Here is a 21895-nt window from a genome sequence, read left to right as displayed (position 1 = left end):
ATGATGCGAGTTCCTGACGTATAACCTGACAGTGGAATCAAAGATGTGAACACAACATAGGAAAGTATAAATTTAAAGCAAAAGGTTTTCCATGGTCATCTAACCCAGCTAAGACTCCACATCAGTTTATTCCGATGGAAGGAAGTGTGAGCAGAAATGAGTGATTCTTTTATAAACTATACTCGAAAGGCAGCTGGAAATTATCTTTCTTTCTGCTTCATCATTGTTAGGAAGCTGGGAGGAAGGGGTAAGCTTGGGAAGGAAGGGTAGTGAAAGTCAGCAGGAACACGCCGGTACGCCAGCATTCCACATTATCTCCTTTAGGCATGATGCCTATTTACTCCAATCCAGACTCACCAAGTCTCTAGTATGTATTAACGGCTGATTTGGTTGGAATACGGAGTCCTCGTTTTCTTCGTCATTCTTTTTGCGAGACATTTGCTTGGAGGGAAGCAGGTTATACCACAGAGTGAAAATCTCGTTGGAAAATGGTAAATCAGCCAGACTGATCTGAGTTCCAGCCTATGTGAAATGAAGGGGGGGGGGGGGGAGAAGAGAAAATAAAATGTTTAAATTCATATTTGCTTCCTCTCACATAATTAAGATTATTGGGCAAGTCTGTTTTAGGGTTAAAAAAATGCAATACTCATGACATAAAGCATTGGTGGATTTTTTTTTTAAACCTGAGGGTGTGGCTGAGTAAGAAATAACCCCAATCTAGAAGCCAACCCTAGGATTATTTTGTGAGATGCTATTTTGCTAAAACCTAATGACTAAGCATGCAACTTTTTGTATTTTTTAACAAAAAGTCAAAAAATTAATTAAAAAATTAACGACTAAGCATAAATCATAATACCTCTTACAATACGCTGTAAGAGTCATTTGATTATTACTCACAAAAACCCATTATCCAGTGTAAGATTCAAAAACAAATAAAAACTCTACTGTGGTTCTTGAATTCGAGACCAGATAGCAAAATTTTTCTTTGGATTAGCTGAATGTCAAAAAACGTTTTTATATTCCAGCAAATGACACATATGAGTCAGAATCTAATTAAACTGTGCCATTTTTTAAAAGGCTATTAATTAACATATTTACTAACTTTAAGGAGCTTTTGACACACATATCTATTGTAGTAATCTGAGAGCCTAATGAGTCTGCTATCTTTGCTTCTTTTTTTATTGTCAGGTAATATTATCAAATATTTTTTTCATATAAAGAAAAGGAAATACTCATAAGAAATCTATCACCCTGGGGTGCCTGGGTGGCTCAGTTGGTTAAGCGACTGCCTTCGGCTCAGGTCATGATCCCAGGGTCCTGGGATTGAGCCCTGTGTCAGGCTCCTTGCTCAGCAGAGAGCCTGCTTCTCCCTCTGCCTGCTACTCTGCCTGCTTGTGTGTGTGCTCTCTCTCTCTGGGTCAAATAAATAAATAAAATCTTAAAAAAAAAAAAAAAAGAAATCTATCACCCTTGTAAACTTTGTTCATCATGAAGCATGTTTTTGGGTTTCCTATCGTACCACAGAGAAAAGTTCAACCAGAAACCCTTGCTGTTGTCTGGACACATGGGCACCCCCTCGACACCTGCATTTGAACACCTTGTGTCACTTTTCTAGTATGTAATGGTATTCTGGTTATTATGTACAATGGTGTGTTAAACTCATCATTACTTATACATGAAGTCTCTTTCGTTAGCATTTAAACATCATATTCCTCTAAATAGCAACATTTAGGTCTTCCTAGAAGCTATGATACCATGGCTGGGGAGAATATAATAAAGGGACTGTATACTCAGTCTCCTGCTTAATTTAAACTTAAAACAGTGAATTACGTGTGGGATGTCTTTTGGATATCTGGCTCCATCATTCACTAGCGGTGTGACCCTGGACACATTACCTCACTTAGCAGTCCTTTATCTGAAAATAGGGGTACTCATACCTTTTCCCTGAGACTGTCACGAGGATTCAATGAGATAATGTATACAGAACACCCAGCACAAGACTCATGTTGGGAATAATAAGCATGCTCCGGAGCGATCATCTTGACAGAGGTCAAGGGTAGAACGGGAGATAGATTTTATAGGAAATCACAATTAATAAGCAGATTTGAAAGGTCTTGAATAAGAGAATGAAAACCAGAAATCACTACTTCAGATAAAAAAATGGAACCACCGCTGGCTGTGCCCGAGGCGCTGGGCAGATGTACGGTGGGATCAGGGCTGGCGAAGTGGCAACGAGAGAGTTCTTTTCAGCAAACCCCAACCATGGGTCTTCTGTGGGGACGGGAACTCTGAAATGACCTACCAGGCATTCTTCGCTTCGGTGCTTACTAACAGAGCAAAGATCTACTCTCAGCGTCTTCTGCTGTAAGGCTGTTTGGGAAATGGCCACTCTGAACATATCATTGAATAAGATGGATTCTGTGGCTGGATGGACTTTTGTTCGAAACAGACAGCTGACATCCGTCGAGGAGGGAAGCAGAGCAACCCTAAAATATCTGCAAAGAACAAGAGTAAAATGGATTTCACAGGTACTTCAATTACACCAGATTCACAGCTGTCGTCTGAAATCATCTGCAAAAGAGAGAAACACAGGGGACCATGGAGTTCATTATCAACCCAGAGCTTTGCTGCCATGATGGGCCCGTCTGCGCTCCGCGGCACAGAGCCTCTGTTCCTCACCCACTCATGCTGATGGTGCCCCTGAGCCTGCCACTCTCCACAGGGCTGCGGCGAAGATATGACGGGGAAGAGAACGGGAGGAAAAAACCCACGGAGCAGATGAACTGAACGTCCCACCTGCCCGGGTACAGCCAATTCCAAAATACAGTTTTCTGAGCCTGGGAAGATGGGATCATGCTTAGCAAGCTTTGTCCCAAAGAATCCTCACCCTCCAGTATTCAGCAAGGGATGCTGGCGATCATTTCCCAGGAGTGGGATACACGACCCTACTAGTGAGGAACGGTTTTCCAGCATATTGTGAAGCAAACTCACAAACATTATTGTAGAGCATCACAGAAGTTTCAGGAACAACTGTTTCTAGGCTTATGCTTTGTAAAATTCAGAGGAAGAGTTACAGAAGAACAGAACTTCTAATATTACTTGCAGGTGATTTTTCTAAGCACACGTTCTATAAGGATTTGCAATTCTTAGAAATGGCACGAGGTTTTCTTTTAAATCCCAGAAAGAGGGGCGCCTGGGTAGCGCAGTCGTTAGGCGTCTGCCTTCGGCTCAGGGCGTGATCCCGGCGTTCCGGGATCGAGTCCCACATCAGGCTCCTCCGCTGGGAGCCTGCTTCTTCCTCTCCCACGCCCCCTGCTTGTGTTCCCTCTCTCGCTGGTTGTCTATCTCTGTCACATAAATAAATAAATAAATAAATAAATAAATAAATAAATAAATAATCTTAACAACAAAAAAATCCCAGAAAGAGAACGCCCATTAAATCCCTCCCCCCTAATTCGGGCTGATCTAATTCCGATTCTAAAAGACGTCTTTCTCCAATTAGGAAAACTGTAAATTCACAGGCAGGATGGAGGGACATCCTATTATTTCTGTATTTTATATCATAACATAAAATTGGTGATGGATTATGGATAATTACAGAATTATTAGAACATAAAAACTGATGATGGAGATCAGCCTTAGGGGACTAGGGGGCCTTGGGCTGCTGCTGGTAAGGCTGGAGATTCGGCAGAGGAAATCTGTTTTCGAAAGCCAGGAGGGGAAGTACATTGCAGAGCTGGAATGGAGGGAAGCAATTTTCTGCTTCTCCAGACCTCAGTTTTCCTCTGTACCAGTGGCTGAACCACGTCTGTGACTCCGAGATGTTTCCACCTGAAGAACAGTGTGACACGGTTAAGAGCCAACGGCACCGGGGAAAGAAGGTAGGGGTGCTTTTCCTTTCATTCTGCTGTAGGTGGGGTCTCTCCACACTGGAGTCAGCAGCCACTACAAAAACACCGTGCCTGCTGCCAGCCAGCTGGAACATGAGGTCTGCCTGGTGTAATTAATAACCAGAGAGTAAATTTTGAAGTTTGTGGGGGGGGGGGGAACTATTTTAAGATCTTTCATTTTTGGCAGGGTCATTACTTAGACCAAGGCTTTCCTGCAGGGGCTTAAGAACACAGCACTAGACATGTCAGGAAGGTGCAGACCAGTCAGACGAGTAACTGCCCACGAGCTGGGGGCAGAAGAGCCCGCTGCACGCACTGCCTGAGGACTGCCATTGGTCCTGAACTGTGCTGGTTGTCACCCTACCTCAGGGGCACCTTGTGACTTCCCAGAGGAAAGTGAGAGCGACCGTGATTGGCTTGGCAGCGACACAGTCGAGGAGGCCTGCCCTCACAGCACGAGGTTAAAGAAGGTGCGTGTTCTAGGGGACTTCTACAGTTTTCCCCTGGATTTGTGGGATGGCTCTCCTTGCTCATAGGTTCAATCCCTGATGGAACGGTCTTCCCCTAGATACGCCGCACTGAAATGAAAAGGCTGCCAGTGCTCCAACATCTCAGCCTATTTACTGGTAAGGAGAAGTCACAAATAATGTCAAGCCAGTCTTCCCTGAATACTACTGACTGGCCTTCCTAATCTCGGTCTCGGGAAACAGGCTCTCTGGGGTGACACAGACATTCCCCAGGAAGCCTTCCCTCCTTTTGGTCTCCCTATTTAATGCGGACACCCCTTGCCCCTTGATGCACACCTTGACTTCAGGAGATCTTGCAGCCCACTCCCCTCCTGGAATCCTATTCCACTCTAGCTTTGATGACCGACAATACACAGACATCCACTGGCTCTAGTCTTCTGCTGTCTACTGAATAATCCCCATGTGGCCTCTATTTTTATTTAGATGAAGTTTCTTTCCTCTGACAATAAGAGTAATCGGATGTGAACTGAAATGTAAACCCACAGGGAAAACATCCAGAACTCTTACATGTACTCTATTAAATGTCCTTCTCATTTAGAAATATACACTATCACTAAGGAAAACATCCACCTGGCTGGGTACAGAGTCTCGGGGGTCACCCCTCAACAGCTCTTTTTTATTCCAAGCCTTTACACTGGCAGACTGAACATATTATTAAGTGCGGGGCTACACACAGAGATTCTGAATTTGAAGTCAGAGGTGCTAAGTTGAAATCTGGCTTCTTTCTAGTGCTCTCTAGCCATGGACCTTTAAGAGAGGCCCCGAAAGTCTGACTCCAGAGAATGTGAATGGTGGCGAAGATCGCTGGAGATACCTGTCCAGAGAGAGTCCCCAAGCAACAGGCTACATAGCATTATGACATCACTTAAAATGAAGTAACTTTAAGAAGTTAATGGTCACAGGGAAGTCAATGCTCGACGCTAAGGAATGATACTCTTACGTACAGCATGATATGGTGTTTGGCAAAGTTGTATTGATAAATGAAATTTAATCACTATGTTTTCATGTAAAAGATCAGAAAATTACTTCAAACCAACAGCAGCCATAATTAGGCAACAATAAGTATTTTAATTAAATTAAAAGAATCAGACCCCAACATAGCATAACACAGAATTTCTGGTTGTAAAGGAAGATGAAAAAAATCTTGGTTCTTATGCTTAATAATGAATTGGTTGAATAGGGATCAAAATCTAATATGCTTTTTGCACATTCTCCTTTTCTTTTCATTTTATCCACTGTGGATTCAGATTTGATCAGCCCTGCTATGTCTTTTCCATCTTCATCCAGATGAACTGCTCAATTACGGTGTACAATTTATCATATATGAACAATGTTCAGTTCTTCGCTAATTTTACTTACACTTTTGAAGTATGAGGTATCAAGAAGGCATGAAGATTTCGGAGTTGTGCTAAAATCACCATGAAACTGGACCTTTTTGCATCATATCTGTCAAAAGAGAAGCTGATGAAACAGGGAAAGAGCACAGGCCACTCGCCCCAGCACCGAGTTCTAGAACTGTCCCCCTCCGTGTGCGCTCCCTTACCTGAGGCCGATCTGCACCTGGGCAGTCTCCACGATGGCGACATCCCCTTCACTGTAGGGAACATCTTCAACTTCACTAGGCCTAGGGACAGGGCAACAGGGGCGGAGGTGAACCATTTATAAACAGGGGTACTGACTGTTAATGGTTACTCTTTGCCAATTACTGATTCTGAATGAAAACCTGAATTAACAGGACTCCTCCAGGCCCAGGGGACCTGACCCCAGTGAAAACTCACTCTTTTAGATCTTTCTTCACCTTTTCAAGAGGAGTCTGCCCCTGAGCCATTAGTGGACAGACTTCCTGACGCCTGACTTTTCTGAGCCTCCCTGGGGTACCCCACACCCCGAGACACATTCCAGGCTTTCAGAAATACACATGAGAAGATTCATGTGCCAAACAGGTAGTGGCCAGCAACTCCAACATTCTCATCAAAATTAGGTTTTAAGTCTCCAAGCGGGTCAGATGGGATGTGTTTGTTACACTGAAATTTTCAGGCCCACCATTTCTTTAACGCCTATCGCCCTTCCACTGCAAAGACTGGACGCTCACAGGCTAGAGCCCACACGCACGGCTAGGAGGAGAGACGGTGTAACCGAAAAGCATTCCTGCGAGTCCTTACTGTTTCACGAAAGCTTCGTAGACCCCACTGTCTCCAGCCACAGACTCATCAGACACGGCAGCCGACACGCAGGCAGTCTTCTCCCCGAGCAGCTGCATCACTCGTCTTTTTGGTAATGATTTTTCCACATCTAGGGAGGGGAGAGTGATCGCACTAATTAGGATTTATTATTAGGAAAAGTTAAGTATAAAAATACACACATGGTTTGGTTATGAGAAATGCAAAGAATTTGCATCTGAGAATCGAAGATGTTACTACTGGAGTCAACAGATGGGGCCCGTTCAAGGCACCACGTTACAGAGGTCCCTGGGATGCCGGTTATATATTTGAAGGAAAGGGACACATGACATACATTCCCATCCATCTCTTGCCTCTCTCTGTTAGGGATTCACTGCAGTTATCTGCTCGGCTGCAAGGAGCGAGCTGCGTCCCTCAACTATTAAAGATATTTCTCTAAGAGACAGCATCTCGCTACTCAATGGCAAGAAAGGTTTCCGCCTCTTTTGCTCTCTCCTTCTCTCCACACGCCATATCCTACATCTCCTGTGCTACCACGCTAACAGAAGGTAAAGAAAAAGAAAAGTCTTTGACTTATAGAATTTCTCACCAGCTAATACCATTAGGAAAAAAAACAACTTTGTGCTACTGAATCTTTAGCACCACTACCACTTAACTTTTATCTCTAACTCATATTCATACACTGCATCCTGCAGTGAGCAAGGAGCATTCATTGAAACCTGCGAGCCCGAACCCGTGTAATAAGCAGCGAGCCTGCGGAGTTCTTTCATCCTCCAGCGAGTGAGCAGGGATCAGGATTGGTATGCATTTCGCCCCCCTTCTGAGTCGTGACTTTACATCTTGTTAAGATGTTTAAGTTTTAAGACTTCAGATTACAGGATTGATTGCTGCATTTTCCCTTTTATTTCTGGCAGTGGGAATGCTTTCTCCTTGATGATGAAGTGCCTCTCCCCGCCCACCCCCCTTTGTGAGGGGTGAAGGTGATGACATGATTTATTGATTACCCCCAGGAATACCCACGGCGGCTGAAATTGACTTTGACAATGACAGAGACTGACTGGAAGGACGTCATAGTCATTCCAACGTGGTCTCTGTCCTCCAGCGGGGACTGGCGCCGGAGAGCGGGATGTGCATAAAGGAAGTTGACTTTGCCTGCGGAAGACTCCAGAGTGCTGAGGGAGACCAGCGGCGTCTCGACCCTGGGCCACCCGCCCCCACGTGGAGGTCAGACACACTCGAATGGACCGAGTGCTGGTGATCTGACCTGAAGAGGATTAGTCTTTACGGTTAAATACATGCTTTTAGTTGTTTTCACACATGGCGCTCAATACTCTTTCCAAATAAAGCTCTCGGATAGCATTCCTTTAGGGTGACTTTTTAACAGCAGCTCTCTAATACAAGAAGCGTTTGAAAGGTAAAAGCTCTAGATGCAAGCTTTGGAGTCACTGGGCTCTGGGCAGACTTCCCAGGCACAGCAGCAGACCCGTGGCAGGAACAAGGCTAGAGCCAGGCAAAGAGGCCCAGGGACCCAGTGGGATCAGGCCCTGGGCGACGCTGGCGCTGGTCTCCCCATTCTCCAGCAGCCGGCCTCACTGACTGGCCCCTCCAAATTGACTGAACATTGAGAAGGGGTTGCTAGAGAACACTCCAAATACACGAAGAGTGAAAACAGCTTTGACACGTTCAAGATCCTTCAAGTCCAGAGCACAGAAGCATGGCACAGAAAACACTACACTTTCTTCTCTTGCTGCTTCTTTTGTACTTCCATAAATTTCAGTGGTCTGAGGGAGGAACCAGGCTTAGTGCAGTCTGTACTGTTGATCCGCATACATAGTGCTAATTACATGAACTCAGTACTGAGTGCCAGGCACAGTTAGAGGCTTTCGCTGTGTGCCGGCATCCATCCTCCAGTACCCTGCGAGGTAGAGACACCATCATTCCCATTTTGCAGATAAGAAACAACAAGGCTGATGGGGCGCCTGGGTGGCACAGCGGTTAAAGCGTCTGCCTTTGGCTCAGGGCGTGATCCCGGTGTTACGGGATCGAGCCCCACATCAGGCTCCTCCTCTATAAGCCTGTTTCTTCCTCTCCTACTCCCCCTGCTTGTGTTCCCTCTCTCACTGGCTGTCTCTATCTCTGTTGAATAAATAAATAAAATATTAAAAAAAAAAAAAAAGAAACAACAAGGCTGAGAGCCTGGGTAATGTGCTCGTGCTAGCTAGAACCAAGGTAAGGGTGCAGGCTTGCCTGGCTCCAGGGGCAGAGAGCACCACCCGGCCCCACACACAGCACTGCTTCCTGGGGGCAGAAGGGAGGCCCCACTGCTGGTTTCTGCTCGCCTGGAGCCACTAAGCAAATATCACCCCTCTGCTTATTTTCTCTGACGTTGATGGTTTTGTTGACACGTCACTTGTAGCTATGGCCTCTTCCGGGCAGTACCACACAGACCACACAAATGTCTCCCGTGTCCTCCAGGCCACTGGCAGGCGGGGTTTCAGGCTTCAGTACTGGAAACCACACACACACGGTAGATTTGTCTATCTCTTTAAACATCGAAATTGGCCAGTCAGTTAAGACTTAGAATTCTCCGGACCAGAGATACAAAATAAGAAGGCTTCTCAGAGCAGCAGGGAAATACTTCTGAAGAGGCCTGGCCTCTTCTGTGCTGTGGACACACAGCGACATGCGCAGATCTGAACGGGGCTCCTGGGGACCAGCCTTGGAGCTATTATCTCACATTTCGTTTCAGGCTACCCCCAAAACAGACCATCATCCTCAGACCACAGCTACAGTCAGCTGCCAGCAAGGGTACCACCTTGTTCTCTTTACAACCACATCGAATATACTGAAAGCTTCTGCCTTGCAAAGGGATACAGATATTAAGAAAAAGAGAAAACGAAACGCGCCCTCTGCTTCTGTGTCTGCGTACAAAGGCAGCAGGGAGAGCTCCACGGGCTACACGCTTTCCTGGGCTGCAACTTGTAAGGCGGCCAGAAGATGGCAGGATAACACTACTACATAGGAACCGGCTTCTCCAGACTCACTTCAGGCAGAATGGGAGAGGCTGGCATGAAACAAAAATTGTATTTATATAGAATTCCCTGAGCAATCTAAACATTGAACCCTGGTACTAATTAGCTGGTATGCTAATTGCCTTGGTTTTAATCTGTTTTAGGCCAACTTTTAAAAGAAAGCCCTCTTCTTTTGCCTTGCTATTTCAGAGCCCGAGTCTATGTGGAAGTATGAAGCATGGTCACAAGATATGTCCCCAGTCAGCTGCCACTGTACAGAGGGTTTCTGGACAACAGGACAGACACTTCATGATTAAATCTATGAAGCAGCGAAGGCGATTTTTATCTGATAAAGAAAAAAGTGTGCAGTCCAGGAACATCAATAAAAACTCCTTCTCAAATGAAGCCAAAATGAATAAGCAGTGCGGGGGGGGGGGGGGGGAAGCACAATTGGTCTCTGTGGAAAAGTAGCCCTCCTACCATTCTTCTTAAAATAATGAAGAGGGAGGAGCTGAAAACAAGGGTTTTCGCTCACCTGTAGTTCCTTCATACAGAGGCTCCGGGGCACACTCGCCGAGGTCTTTATCCTCTGAGAGAGACTGGGACACTCCTCCTGAATGAGAATCCAGCAAGATCTGACTTTCGCCGAGGCTGATGTCTGAAAAATGGCTACTCAATTCACAGTCTTCGAAGTCGGCAGTGAACCGATGGAGAGGGACGTCGTGAGCAGACATGGGGAACGTGCCTTCTAGAACCAAGGGAGAGCCGGGAGGGGACAAGGAGGAGAGGGAGGACCGTGAGGACAGGGACGTCACAGACTTGGGGGCCTCAGTCCGGGGGGGAGTGTGGCCCGTGGCTGCGGCTGCCGCCCCACAGGGACCGCTCTGGCCGGGCTGGCTGGGGGACTTGACCACTTCGTTTTCATGGATGGTGGTGATGGGTCCAGAAGGAACGTAGCCGCCTTTCTCCTGCAGAAGGAGGTCCAGTTTGCACTGATAATCCGTGTCCACCTGGTCGCTCTGACTGGTGTAATAGAGCTCTCCGGAACTGAGCGAGCTGAGCGAGCCTCTGCTGGAAGTGTTCAGAGACCCCCGGCTGGAGGCCAGGGAGCCCAGGCTGCTCCCGGACGACATGGACAGAGTGCTGGCCGAGAGGCTGAGAGGAGAAGAGCACTCGCTGTGAAAACGGGTATGATACAGAAAACCCAAGCGCTGTGCCCACTGCCTCCTCTGGACCCCGAAGGGAAGGAACCCAGGGGCGTCAAACAGCACGATGACTGGGGATGAGAGGGTGGGGCGGGACCTGCTATTACGACACCACCTATTGACTGTCATGTTGACTCGTGAACACTTTCACCTGCCTCTCTCTACACAGCAATTCTATTCTGACTAAAGATCGAGTCCCTTTTGCAAAAACAAAAACAAAAAAAGTGATGAATACCTACTGATCGATCTACCCGCACGGATACCCAGCAGCAAGTACACGATCTAATAATATGGGAGGGAAAATAGTGTGAACAGTACAGAGTGTCAGTGCGGTTACTACGGCTAAAGAACAAAGCTTGTAATTCTGAGAGAGCAAAGGCGAGCTTACGAAGACAAAGAGGTCTCACCCAGGCCCCGTCTCCCTCAGGGTGTGCGACTGAAGGAGTGGACACATAGCTAACTATTTTAAGGCAAATCTTTCCTCCTCCTCCCTTCTTAAAAGAAAGGGTGATCTGGAGAAATGTGTCATTTCCTATGTATTCATAGCTAAAGTATATAAACTATATTTTCTTCCCAAAATATCTTCTGCTGATGACCTTGGGGTTCATGAAAAAAAAAATCCATGCAATTTTAAATTCGATCATCCAAGTTTTAATTGTACGAGCATAACTATTTTATTTACTTTTAAATAGTTGAAAATAAAGAGAAAAGTAATCCAGGATGCAGCAAAACACGACTGAATGCAGTCAAGAAAAACTTCGCCCTCAAGAACCAAGCAGGCTTACCTTTTGAGTTGTGAATGCAAATAAGTAGTTAATTTAGTAGCTTCTTCAAGTTTCTGTAGGAGCTCTTTCCTTTGCTCTTCCAATTTCAATCTAGAAAAAAGAAATAAATGAATTTATTTCCACGTAATTACAATAAAGCACAGAAACTGAAGGAAAAGATTATTATACAAACATTACATACCATGAGGGGGAAACCCAAATGAATGGACAGGAGGGAAAACAGAACCACCGCCAAGCAGCAAAGTGGGCTCGACTGCATAGCCACACTAAGCGAAGAGGGACATCTATCCCAAAACAACATTACTGAGAATTTTAAAAATTTCGGTATTCTAAAATTTTTTTAAATGGGTTTAAAAAAACAAAACAAAACCCTTGTGCTCTCATGAGGTAGGGAAAGACAGCGAGCAGGAAAACAACAAACCACTGACAAAGATTACAGAATCCTTCTACAGGCCTGGGCTTTGGGCTTAAGTTACTAAAACGCCTGACAGGAGTAACAGAGAACCGTGAAAGACCATCCCAAGTGCTGGAATTGACAAGGACTCTTCCAATCTGATTTTCAGTGACAAAAATTCCAATCTTACTTTGATGAGAATTTCAGCGATTAAGAAACAAATTAGTCCATATTGCCAGTGTGAGCTCATTTGGGCTTAACGGTTTCAACAAGGAAAAAACACAAAAGTAATTTCTCTCCCTACTATATAGCACATCTCATTGCCCGCACCGATTATTGTGAAATTTCATCCACATTCAACCAAGTTTTTAAAGAAATTTTGAGTATTGGGGAACTGTGTATGTGAGTAAGTCATTAAAAAATATATCAAGCCTACGGTCTCTGTCCTCTGAAGGTCTTTAGACATCCCCGGAACGAGGCCATCCAGAGTGGTCAAGGACTGCAGAATGGGACCCAGAAAACCACCGTGGTTTCTGATGGATTTGCTGCGACTAATCGTGTGTCCTTAAACAAGTCACTCAGTCAAGGGTCCCAGCTTTCTCATCTGCAAATCGGCGATTAAAATCCTACTGTGTCTGTCTGCTAAAGCTGTTAAAGGGATCAAATGGAGTGCTGTGCGTGAGAGTGCTCTGCAGACATCAAAACAAACCTTCCCTGTTCAAAGCCTCAGCATGCCTTACAAGGTGGGGAGAGAAAAATTAGCTATTTTTCTTTGGAGAAAAATAAAATTTCCCTAATTTCTAACCTCTTTGAAATGTATGTTTTAGGCAGTAAGGAACCATGCCCGTATTTTATTTATAGCTATCTATTCTTTGATGTGTCACCAACACATTTTCATCGTATGTTAAAATAAAAAAAGCACTTCTTGTCATTTTTGTTTAGTACTTCAAAGCCTGATAAATTCTTAATTCCCAGCTTTCAAAGGTGTATTTTGACAAGGAGTACAGTCCCTATTTTTTTAATCTCTTAAATATAAACAAAAACTCAACATGGAAAAAATTAATACAATTTAGATTAACTGAATTAGAAGGCAAAGGTCTGGAGAAAGCCCCCAAATCTACTAAAATCCATGTCTTCTGAAACAGGAGAAACATTTTTGAAGTAAGTTTTAACACTAAATACTGCACAAACAAATGAAGGCTTTTCTGGTGTATTAAGGAGGCTTCGGTATGGCATTAGTGTGTTTCATGCTGACATTTAAAATCCAAAGCCTTCCCCGTCTTGGTCACAAGCGATGGGCCCCATTCTGTCCTCCTCCAGCCGACTGCTAGGGCCCTTTTATGGCTTCGAACTGCTGAGACCAGCTTCTTCCTGTTCTTGTCTGCTTGCTCCCCAATTACGTCCTAAGCGCCTGGAAGGCAAGCACCAGCTCCTTCTCCCTCTTCTGCCCAGGCTGCCTGAAAAGCCTGAAGCCCCTCCCAGCACTCCCTCGTGGCTGGTGGCCATGTCTCTAGATAGCCCCTTTACCGGGAGAAGAATAATGAAGGCACTCAGGAGCCCTACCGGTGGGGTGGCCATCTTCGGTCAAGCACCCCATTCCCATCTCTGATGGAATCACAGAAGCCAGAAGTCTTCCCCAGATTCCAGGTGTCCTTTGTATGAAGCGTCCTCCCCAACTTTCTCTGGACCAGGGATTAGAAGAAATTGCTCGGGTTATCAGCCCCTTCAAGAGGGTGCACCCCCATCTCTCCAAGCTTTTTCCACGGTGAGAAAGGATCTTCTCAACCTGGCCCCTAGAAGATTCCTCTCCTGCTGGTCCTACTGATCCACGCTATCCATTCCTCTGCTCTTTGCAAGACAAGGGCAGCGCCTTCACACTGTCCTCTCTCTGCCCTTGTGCCCTGAGAGAGAGAAGCACCTGCCTGGTTTCTCCTAATGAAGACCACCCAGAACTTTCCACCTAGGGAAAATGTCATGTCATCTATTGAAGTAAGAAGGTCCTTTTCTGTTAAAAAATAAATGACACTCATACCCCCAACCTACTGGCTTTAAAATTTTTTCAGAATCTGAGACAGAAACATTCATCTAATTAAGGATCAATTGAGACATCTTGGCAAGAAGTAAGACAAAACTCTCAAGATCTGAGAAAATAAGGAGTAATGTTAAGATCTGATTATCAGTTACAGAAAAGCACAGAGGTTTTGGAATTTCAGTAGCTGTATGGAGAGAACATGGAAGATGTGTGGAAAGTCCCACACAGCATGACATTTTTCATTTGAGAGCCATCTGTCTTTGCCGATGGTCCCCCACGGGGAGCATCTCCCTCTTCCCGAGGTGCTGTACGACCCAGGGTGGGAGCTTCGTCACTGCATTCAAGCGCTCAGCCCGGGTGCAGGGCGGTGCTGGCGGCACACGGCTGGGGACTCTGGGGTCAAGCACACTGGCTGAAATTCAGGTGAGCTTCGCTCCTTCAGAGACTGACATTCAGTACTGCCTCAGAATCCTGCCTGAGGCCACCCCTGAAATAATGAGAAACCCGCCATGTAAATGGAAACGGGACAATTTGGGCGAATGCAGAAGTGGTTTCTCCGGCAGTTGGGCAGGTGCCGAGAGGAAACTGCAGGATTTAGTACTGGTGAAGCACAATTTGTTTCATGATGAAACAAAGTTTTACACAGTGAATCTTATTTCCGAGAAGTTATCTCCTGACACGACCTGCTTGAGCACTGAGGAAGTAGCTGTTCACAGAGGTGTTCTCTTGCTTTCTAAGGCACCCTGCTTCAGTTCAATAGTAACAATAAACAGAACAGAAACACTGTATCCACACGAGGCAGGAAGAAATAATGAAGAACAAGAAAAGGTGAGAGTCAGGGGCGGGGGGGGGGGGGGCAAAGTAAAACCACTGACAGGAACACCACCACCCAAAGCCAGACCATCTGTGTCTACTCGGAAAATAAAGGACTCCGCACCCTTTGGCAGGTAGCTCTGCTCTTTTGGACACGTGGGATGCTGGGTTTGCATCCAAGGACAGCAGTGAGGAAGCTTTAAGTTGCTCAAGCAAGAAAGTATTCATCCCCTTAACCTCATACTACAACATAATGACAGAGATCTGGCTTCTGGCCACCAACATATGACAGATATAAAACACAATTATATACATGTCCCTTTTTGCTAACATCCAGTTGTGGGAGACAGGGGCATGCCGGTATCATAAGGTAGAGGGACATTCAGACTGCTTGCTTATTCCCCATCTGAGACAAACCCCATGGCTGCCTCTCACCAAGTATATAATTATTTTATATAAGTATTTCATAGCTCCTTTTCCCGATGGGTTCAAACATACTATTTCTGCTGGAACTTGGACAGTTATTACGCACAAACCAAAGTATAAAAGCCAGAGTCTAGGCACTTAGGAACAAACTCGATTTTTGACGTTACTTCATCAGTCATTTTTGAAACTCTAGCCCTGATAAAAAGACAAGACGCCAGCCTGTAAAAGCTGATTGAAACAAACACACACCTGTTTTCTCTCTCCCAGAACAACTCTCGAACCTGTTTCTAGGCCCTTCCCAGATTCGCACACTACAGAGAACAGCTGACACGCACTCAGCGCATTACACACGTATGATGAGGTAACAGTGAGTGTGACACAAGTTGCAACTGTCCTTGCTGCTTCATACATGTGGGCCACACAAAAGCTACTCATTTCGTCATAGTTACTGGTGATTGTCAAACTTTTATCCTACAAATTTAAGTTCTGTAAACACAGACATGACATCAAGGTGATTCAGGAAAACAACGGAATTCTGTCTTCTCTCCCTTACTTTTTGTTCCTTCTGGTCTGTGTTGGGTGGCTCGTCCCCCTGGCCAGCCTTGCTCACACCTGCCTTAAGAGTGAGCCTGCAGCCGGCACCGTGAGACAAAGATGTTAGAGCAGGCGGGCCAGGTGGGCGATGAGAATGCTTTCAGAGGGTAAAGGAATGTAAGCTACAGAGGCTTCCCCTTTGGACTCTTGTGCCCGCTTCGGACAGCTGCGGAGCTATGGCTATGCGTTACCTTGATCACCAGTTTCAAACTCACAAAAGTCAACTCTCCCCAGATGACTGAGCTCAGGGTAGGCAAGTCTCCCTGCTAACACCTAACCAGGAATGTCCGAGGTTTTTCTGCCTACTGCTCCCCCCACCGCACTTCAAAGATTGGATTATGGCTGGGTGTTTTAAACTTATTTCTGGTCACTTGAAATTATATGGATGGGACCTTCCTTCCTGTCATCCTGGGACAGGCACTGCACCTGGATTGCTGGCCTACAGGATGGATGGATGTGCAGGGCTCTGAGAGGGCTGCACGGGCTGTGGCTGGAACGGGAGTGGAACCATATCCGCGGGCGAGGCTGGGACCCAGGGCTCCCTCACACATGTCTCCGTCGCAAACTGACACCCAGACGTTCCCCTGCTTGACCCTGCAGCTGATCTGCTTACAGAACTGGATTTCTTAGATTAAATGATCAGTTCAAAGCTTCCCTCGGAAAGATCAGAAAACTGCGTCAGGTGTTTCCCTTTACATTTTCACCTGCTTCGAGGGAGGGGCTCAACTGACAAACAAAATCCCAGGGAACATTTTGTGACCTGTTAAGATATCAAAGAGATCAAGTTGTCTTCTCCTTGTGAAATGAAAAGCAATAAACTTTTGCATTCTTGTGAGTCATAAACCCCAGAGTAGGAAGCTGCCGGCGCTGTAACAGTGCAGATAATCTTTCTTATCAGAGTGCCATAGTTTACAGCCATTGTTATCAGACTCAGTCAGTGACGGACTGCATTCCTGGTTTTATGTCAACATTCCTTACTTATTCTATATCTGCCACAGGCATTTTTGCGTTCCTAACAAACAGAACTGACACTGCAGGCTACGAGGAGGGTGTGCTCTATTGCTCTATGGAGAGAAAGTCCCTTTGTGCCGGTTCTCCGTCCACCGAGAATAGATGCGGTGGAGATTTCCAGAGACCCGGGGGACCCGGCATTCAGGCACAGCTCAGACACACGCACCAGTCTGATGCGTCCTTGTCCCGGGGCGGGGGGGAGGGGTGCAAACGAACCTTTCGGCCAGGGCTCGGCTCAGCGGACCCCTCACGGACAGCAGCTCCTCTTCCAGCCGCTGCCTCTCGGCTTCCAGGCGCTCCAGCTCGTCTTGCGAGCGCTTCTGCGGCGTGACGAACTGAAGCTCTTTCAGGAGCTCTTCCTTCTCATTGATCAGCATCAGCTTCTCCTTCTCGATATCCAGCGCCCCGGGCCACGTCTCACTGTCCAGTTTCGACAGTTCAATTTTTAAGTTGGCCATACTAAAAATAAAGCGGTAAGAGAGGGGTGCGCATACTTAGGACTCTCAAGAAAGGAGAACACAAACCAGGCTAAGCTGGGGGGCTGGATGCCGTCCGGACTTTACTCAGGGGTGACTGGCCCCTGGAGGCAGGAGAAGAGCGGCAGCCCCGCCCTCTGGTCCCAGGGCCCAACTTGACACCTGTCTCTCGTCCGCTGCCTTTTCCCTCACCTTTCCAACACCAGCAAGCACACCGGTCTGAAAAAAGAGCGAAAGTCAAAGTACACTGAAGCTTAAAAAGCAGAGAGCTCTGGGAGCCGCGGGTGCCCGCCCCGATGTGTGACTGCCTATACAGGGTGACAGGAGGGATCCCTGGACGGCTTCTGTTTTATTTTTTTTTTCAATTTTTTAATAAAGATTTATTTATTAGAGAGAGAGAGAGAGAGAGAGAGAACAAGCAGGGGTAACAGCAGGCAGAGGGAGAGGGAGAAGCAGGCTCCCTGCTAAGCAGAGAGCCTGATGCGGGGCTTGATACCAGGACCCTGAGATCATGACCTGAGCCAGAGGCAGATGCTCAACCAACTGAGCCCCCCACATGCCCCCAGAGGGTTTCCATTAAAAAAAAACAAAGGTAAATGCTGTCTGATGGGACATTATTATAGATTTTGTTCCTCTGGGTAAAGACGCTGTCCCCCAGTAAAATGGTAGTCCCCAGGGTTGGATGGGCAGCAACTGGGATATCAGCCAGTCAGGGAAGGACGAGGGGAGAAGAGGGAGCAGTGGTTCGGCCAACCCGTATTACCACAAAGTCAATCCAGCAGGCTCCATGTTGCCAAGGAAAAGGGAGCAGTCCTGCCCTCCTGGGCCTCCTCCACCTAGCTGTGCGCTGTGAAATTGGGGTCTACACCATTTACCGAGCACTCACTGAGCCAGCCCTGTACACGTGACTGCATTTGACCTGGATGTCCGCTGTCCACAGGAGCCGTCCGGGAGCAGGCGGCACCCGGCACGCCTTCCCTGGCACGGCCGGCAGCTAACACGGCTCTGGCGGTGACAGCAGGTGCCAGAGCTTGGGGGACAGGGATGGGAAGATGGGATGAGGAAGAGGCAATGCCAGCAGAGGGGAACGTCACCGGCTGCATAATTTTGCCTGACCTCACATTCTACCATGTCTCAACCTTCCTGCTGAACAGTAAAGTTAACTTCTGATGGCATGAGAACGTTCTGACACCCCCCTCCACCCGAAATCAAACAACTTGCTCCGGGGCACAGTGAGGACTATCGGGATGGTTCACAAGGCAAACGGCACATGGCTGTTTTGGCCATCGGCAGCACATTAAGGCAAATTATGAACACAACTGATGCTGGCACAGGGAATCTATAATCCTATATAAAAAAAAATTGGATGATTCCTGTGGATACTGTTACAGCACATACCAGAATATGAAAAATAGATAGAAAGAGGGCATTTTATTTTCCTTTTTAATGGAAAAAGTTGTAGAAGGAAAGAAAAAAAGGTAAAATAATGTTATAGGGCAAAGATGGAAGTATATCCACATTTTTGTGCCATAGTTTCTTGCTTCAGTTAAACAAAAAATTGCCCTCTCTCACTGGCACGGTGCATACAATGTGTTTCTGATTTCCACCCAGCGCCCGCACTTATGATAGATGTAATATCAGCTGTTGTTCGGGCAGAACCACAAAACCATACACAACTGTCTCGATGTGCTAGAAAATTAATCATCAAAATGCTAAATAAGCATGATATCATTAGCTTCATTAAGCACATAAAACAAAGGCTGGAGGAGAGAACAGGTTTCGGGGAAATACAATCCGCCTCTTTACTTACTCAGAATTGAGGAAGAAAAGCATTTTCAACATATTCATAAACCCTCGAGATTTACCTTCTCATCAGCATTGCTAGGAACTTTAAAATAAAACCCCAAATGAGAACAGGACAGCAATGCAACCAAATGGGAAAGAACCAGTGTCTTAGTTTTGATGTGATGGAATTAACAACTAAACTGGGAGCGACAACGTAATGCAGGAAAGTAAGGCATCTATGACTTGTGTGACCAGGCATTAGGTGAGTTTGGGATTTTATTTGGAAAGGGTACAACCAAATCTGGGGAACAAGATACGATGAAGGTTTCCAGGTACACCCAGGAAGAAAAATGCTGTGTAAGCTCCAGATGGAATAAACTGTTAGCAGCCCGAGTAAAGCAAAAGCTCAAGCTGATCCAAGGGAAGTCAAGGTGACCCCAACAAACCCAGGGGCATGAGGCCTGGTTCTCCAAAATTAATTCTGAGTTGTGGCCATTCTTCAGAATGCCAGACACAGGTCCTGGGCTTTGTTTACAGCAGGACCCAGCAGTTGTGGCTGCTATTGGGTTGGTATGCTCGTAGTCAGAGGCCCACAAACAGCATCCACCAAGGCTTCCACATCCCTGGGCCACGATACCACAAAGCAGTCCTCAATGCTTACAGTGGGCAAGGTATTAGCCTGGGCTCTGAGAAGCAGCCAAAAAAGTATACAAAATTTTTCAGAACCTCAAGAAATGTATAATCCACCCAGGAAAACTTACAGGCATTGAAATTAGCTGAGTGAAATGTTCTTCAGAGAAACTAAGTGACTTGCTCAAGCACGCATGGTTAGTAATTTGTAGAACAAAGCTTACGGTTTTTTTTTTTTTTTAGGCATCAAAGAACCAAGTGATATTAGTAACAGAGGCTACAAAGAGGCAAATATTGTATTTAGGCAAATCAAATAATTGCTTTGTTAAAGCCAGATAACCTCCAAGAACTTAAGCTAATTACTTTTTAAATAATCTGCATCACCAATAACAATGGGTGTACTTCATTATCTATCTGATGGTCTTATGATAGCAAACTATGACATTCTAGCAGGTTCTCAGCTGAGTTTTCCATGTTCTCGAGGAGGAACATGATAAATTTCTCTGTCGCCTATAGGGTGGTATTGCAGGTTTTTCCCCCAGTGTCTTCCTAAGTAATAAAGCAATCTCATTTTTAAACTCTAAAAAAGGAAAATAATGAAATCAAATAGATCAGGATGACCCTCCCCCTCAAAATGAAGAAGGTGTCCGTATTATGAAATCAAGTTAAGCCTGTTTACTGGATGAGGGGGGAGAAGTCTCCTGAGCCTTCCCCAAGCAGAGTCACAAGGTGAGGAAAAGAAAGCACAGGGTTCTAAGGGTCTAGAGGATAAAGGAGGGAAATAAGAATCTCTCCTCCTTTGCCCTGAAGTCAGCTGCCAGAACAGATACCTCAGCATCTTCAAGGACATTGGCGGGAAGTCTTCCCCTCAAAGCAAAGGAATTACAGCTATTTACCTTAGAGGTCCTCGGCCACTATCAAGTCCTGTACCCGAGCCACTGTGTCATGATTCTACCTGAGAACCCAATCTTCCAACTTCTACTTGTAAGTGCTGGACAAGCTCAAAGCTGCTTTCTTCCAGAAGGGAAGGGGGCAATTTCATGCCTACACTTCTCATTAATTCTCCCTGTCCTTCAGCTGTGCGGGGAAACAACGAGCTGAGAGTTGGGGGGGGGGGGGGGTCTGCAACTCTTACATCTAAAAACCCTCAAGAGTAGCCTTGGTTAGAGGCGTTGGGGAGCACCCAGCAGATGTCACTATAGGAGTAAAGATTAATTCTGGGAAAGAAGATACTGCTTGAGCCCGCTGACCACCGAACACGCAATAGCTCCCCGTTCTTACCTTCTTTTGGCTTCTTCATACTGTAGGCTCAGCCGGACCTTTTCAGCTAAATTTGATCTACTTCTCACTCCAATCTGGTAAAAAACAAAAGGGAAAAAAGTCAATTAACTCTGCTAATGAATGAAGGTAAACTGCTTTTGTTTCTAGGAAGCCCAAGTAATTGGAAAACTAAAGAAGATGGTCTTGAAATTGGGAACACTAGTTTAAAAAGGCACTTACTTTCTAGTCTCAGTAGGGGCAAAGCATTTCCTTTTAATTCAAGCTTGTCTGTTTTTCAAAGACTTTAACATCATTTTCTTCACACATTAAATTCAAGATAAAGAGTATTATGTCAATGTCTCTGGTATCTCAGAGTTTACGAAGGGTGTACAGGTCAATAAAATTTATGAACTGAAACTAATTTCCTCATCTCCATGAGCCCAAATTTCCATCATTTAGCTTCCAAATGCAAAAAACATAAACTAAATTAACTTCAAAAACTAACTTTTCAAACAGGTAAGTCCTACTGTTGATCTGTACCCGTTTCATTTTCATAGCACAGAATTCAAAGAAGCAAAAGAGAATATGAAAACAACTGGGAATGGACTAGAAAAGTTAAGTATCTGCTAAATGGCATCCCAAAAAGGAGAATGCAAAGCCACATTAAATATTTTTAAATGCTGGGCACAAACCACAAATTAAACATTTTAATAGAAACAACCTTTGATCTACAAACAAATTTTTGTTAGTTTTTAAAGGCATAATTTTTTGTTTCTCATTAGCCTCAATGTTTAATTGAAAAGATCTAAATTTCAAAGACCTTAAATATAATAGGAAAAACTTAAGTTCTCATGCATCTCTACCCTTTCCATAACG

The 21895-nt window shown here is 45.6% G+C and overlaps 1 protein-coding gene across 6 annotated transcripts in view; it reads right to left on the bottom strand.

The window, feature by feature from the left end:
* The window catches only part of WWC2 (WW and C2 domain containing 2), a 201601-nt gene that overhangs the window by 40113 nt on the left and 139593 nt on the right, over positions 1 to 21895 (bottom strand). For all 6 annotated transcript variants that reach the window (XM_057303533.1, XM_026508558.4, XM_057303535.1 and 3 more), the window contains 9 exons: positions 21041 to 21114; positions 17085 to 17327; positions 11599 to 11688; positions 10144 to 10763; positions 6580 to 6709; positions 5961 to 6041; positions 5777 to 5863; positions 2303 to 2495; positions 358 to 522 (listed from right to left, as the gene is read on the bottom strand). In XM_057303533.1, the coding sequence (XP_057159516.1) occupies positions 358 to 522; positions 2303 to 2495; positions 5777 to 5863; positions 5961 to 6041; positions 6580 to 6709; positions 10144 to 10763; positions 11599 to 11688; positions 17085 to 17327; positions 21041 to 21114 (1683 nt within the window). The remainder of the gene's footprint in view (positions 1 to 357; positions 523 to 2302; positions 2496 to 5776; positions 5864 to 5960; positions 6042 to 6579; positions 6710 to 10143; positions 10764 to 11598; positions 11689 to 17084; positions 17328 to 21040; positions 21115 to 21895) is intronic.

Source organism: Ursus arctos, unplaced genomic scaffold (genome assembly GCF_023065955.2).
Source record: "Ursus arctos isolate Adak ecotype North America unplaced genomic scaffold, UrsArc2.0 scaffold_27, whole genome shotgun sequence".
In the NCBI taxonomy this organism is placed as follows: Eukaryota; Metazoa; Chordata; class Mammalia; order Carnivora; family Ursidae; genus Ursus; species Ursus arctos.
This window is presented reverse-complemented; position numbering and strand designations above follow the sequence as displayed.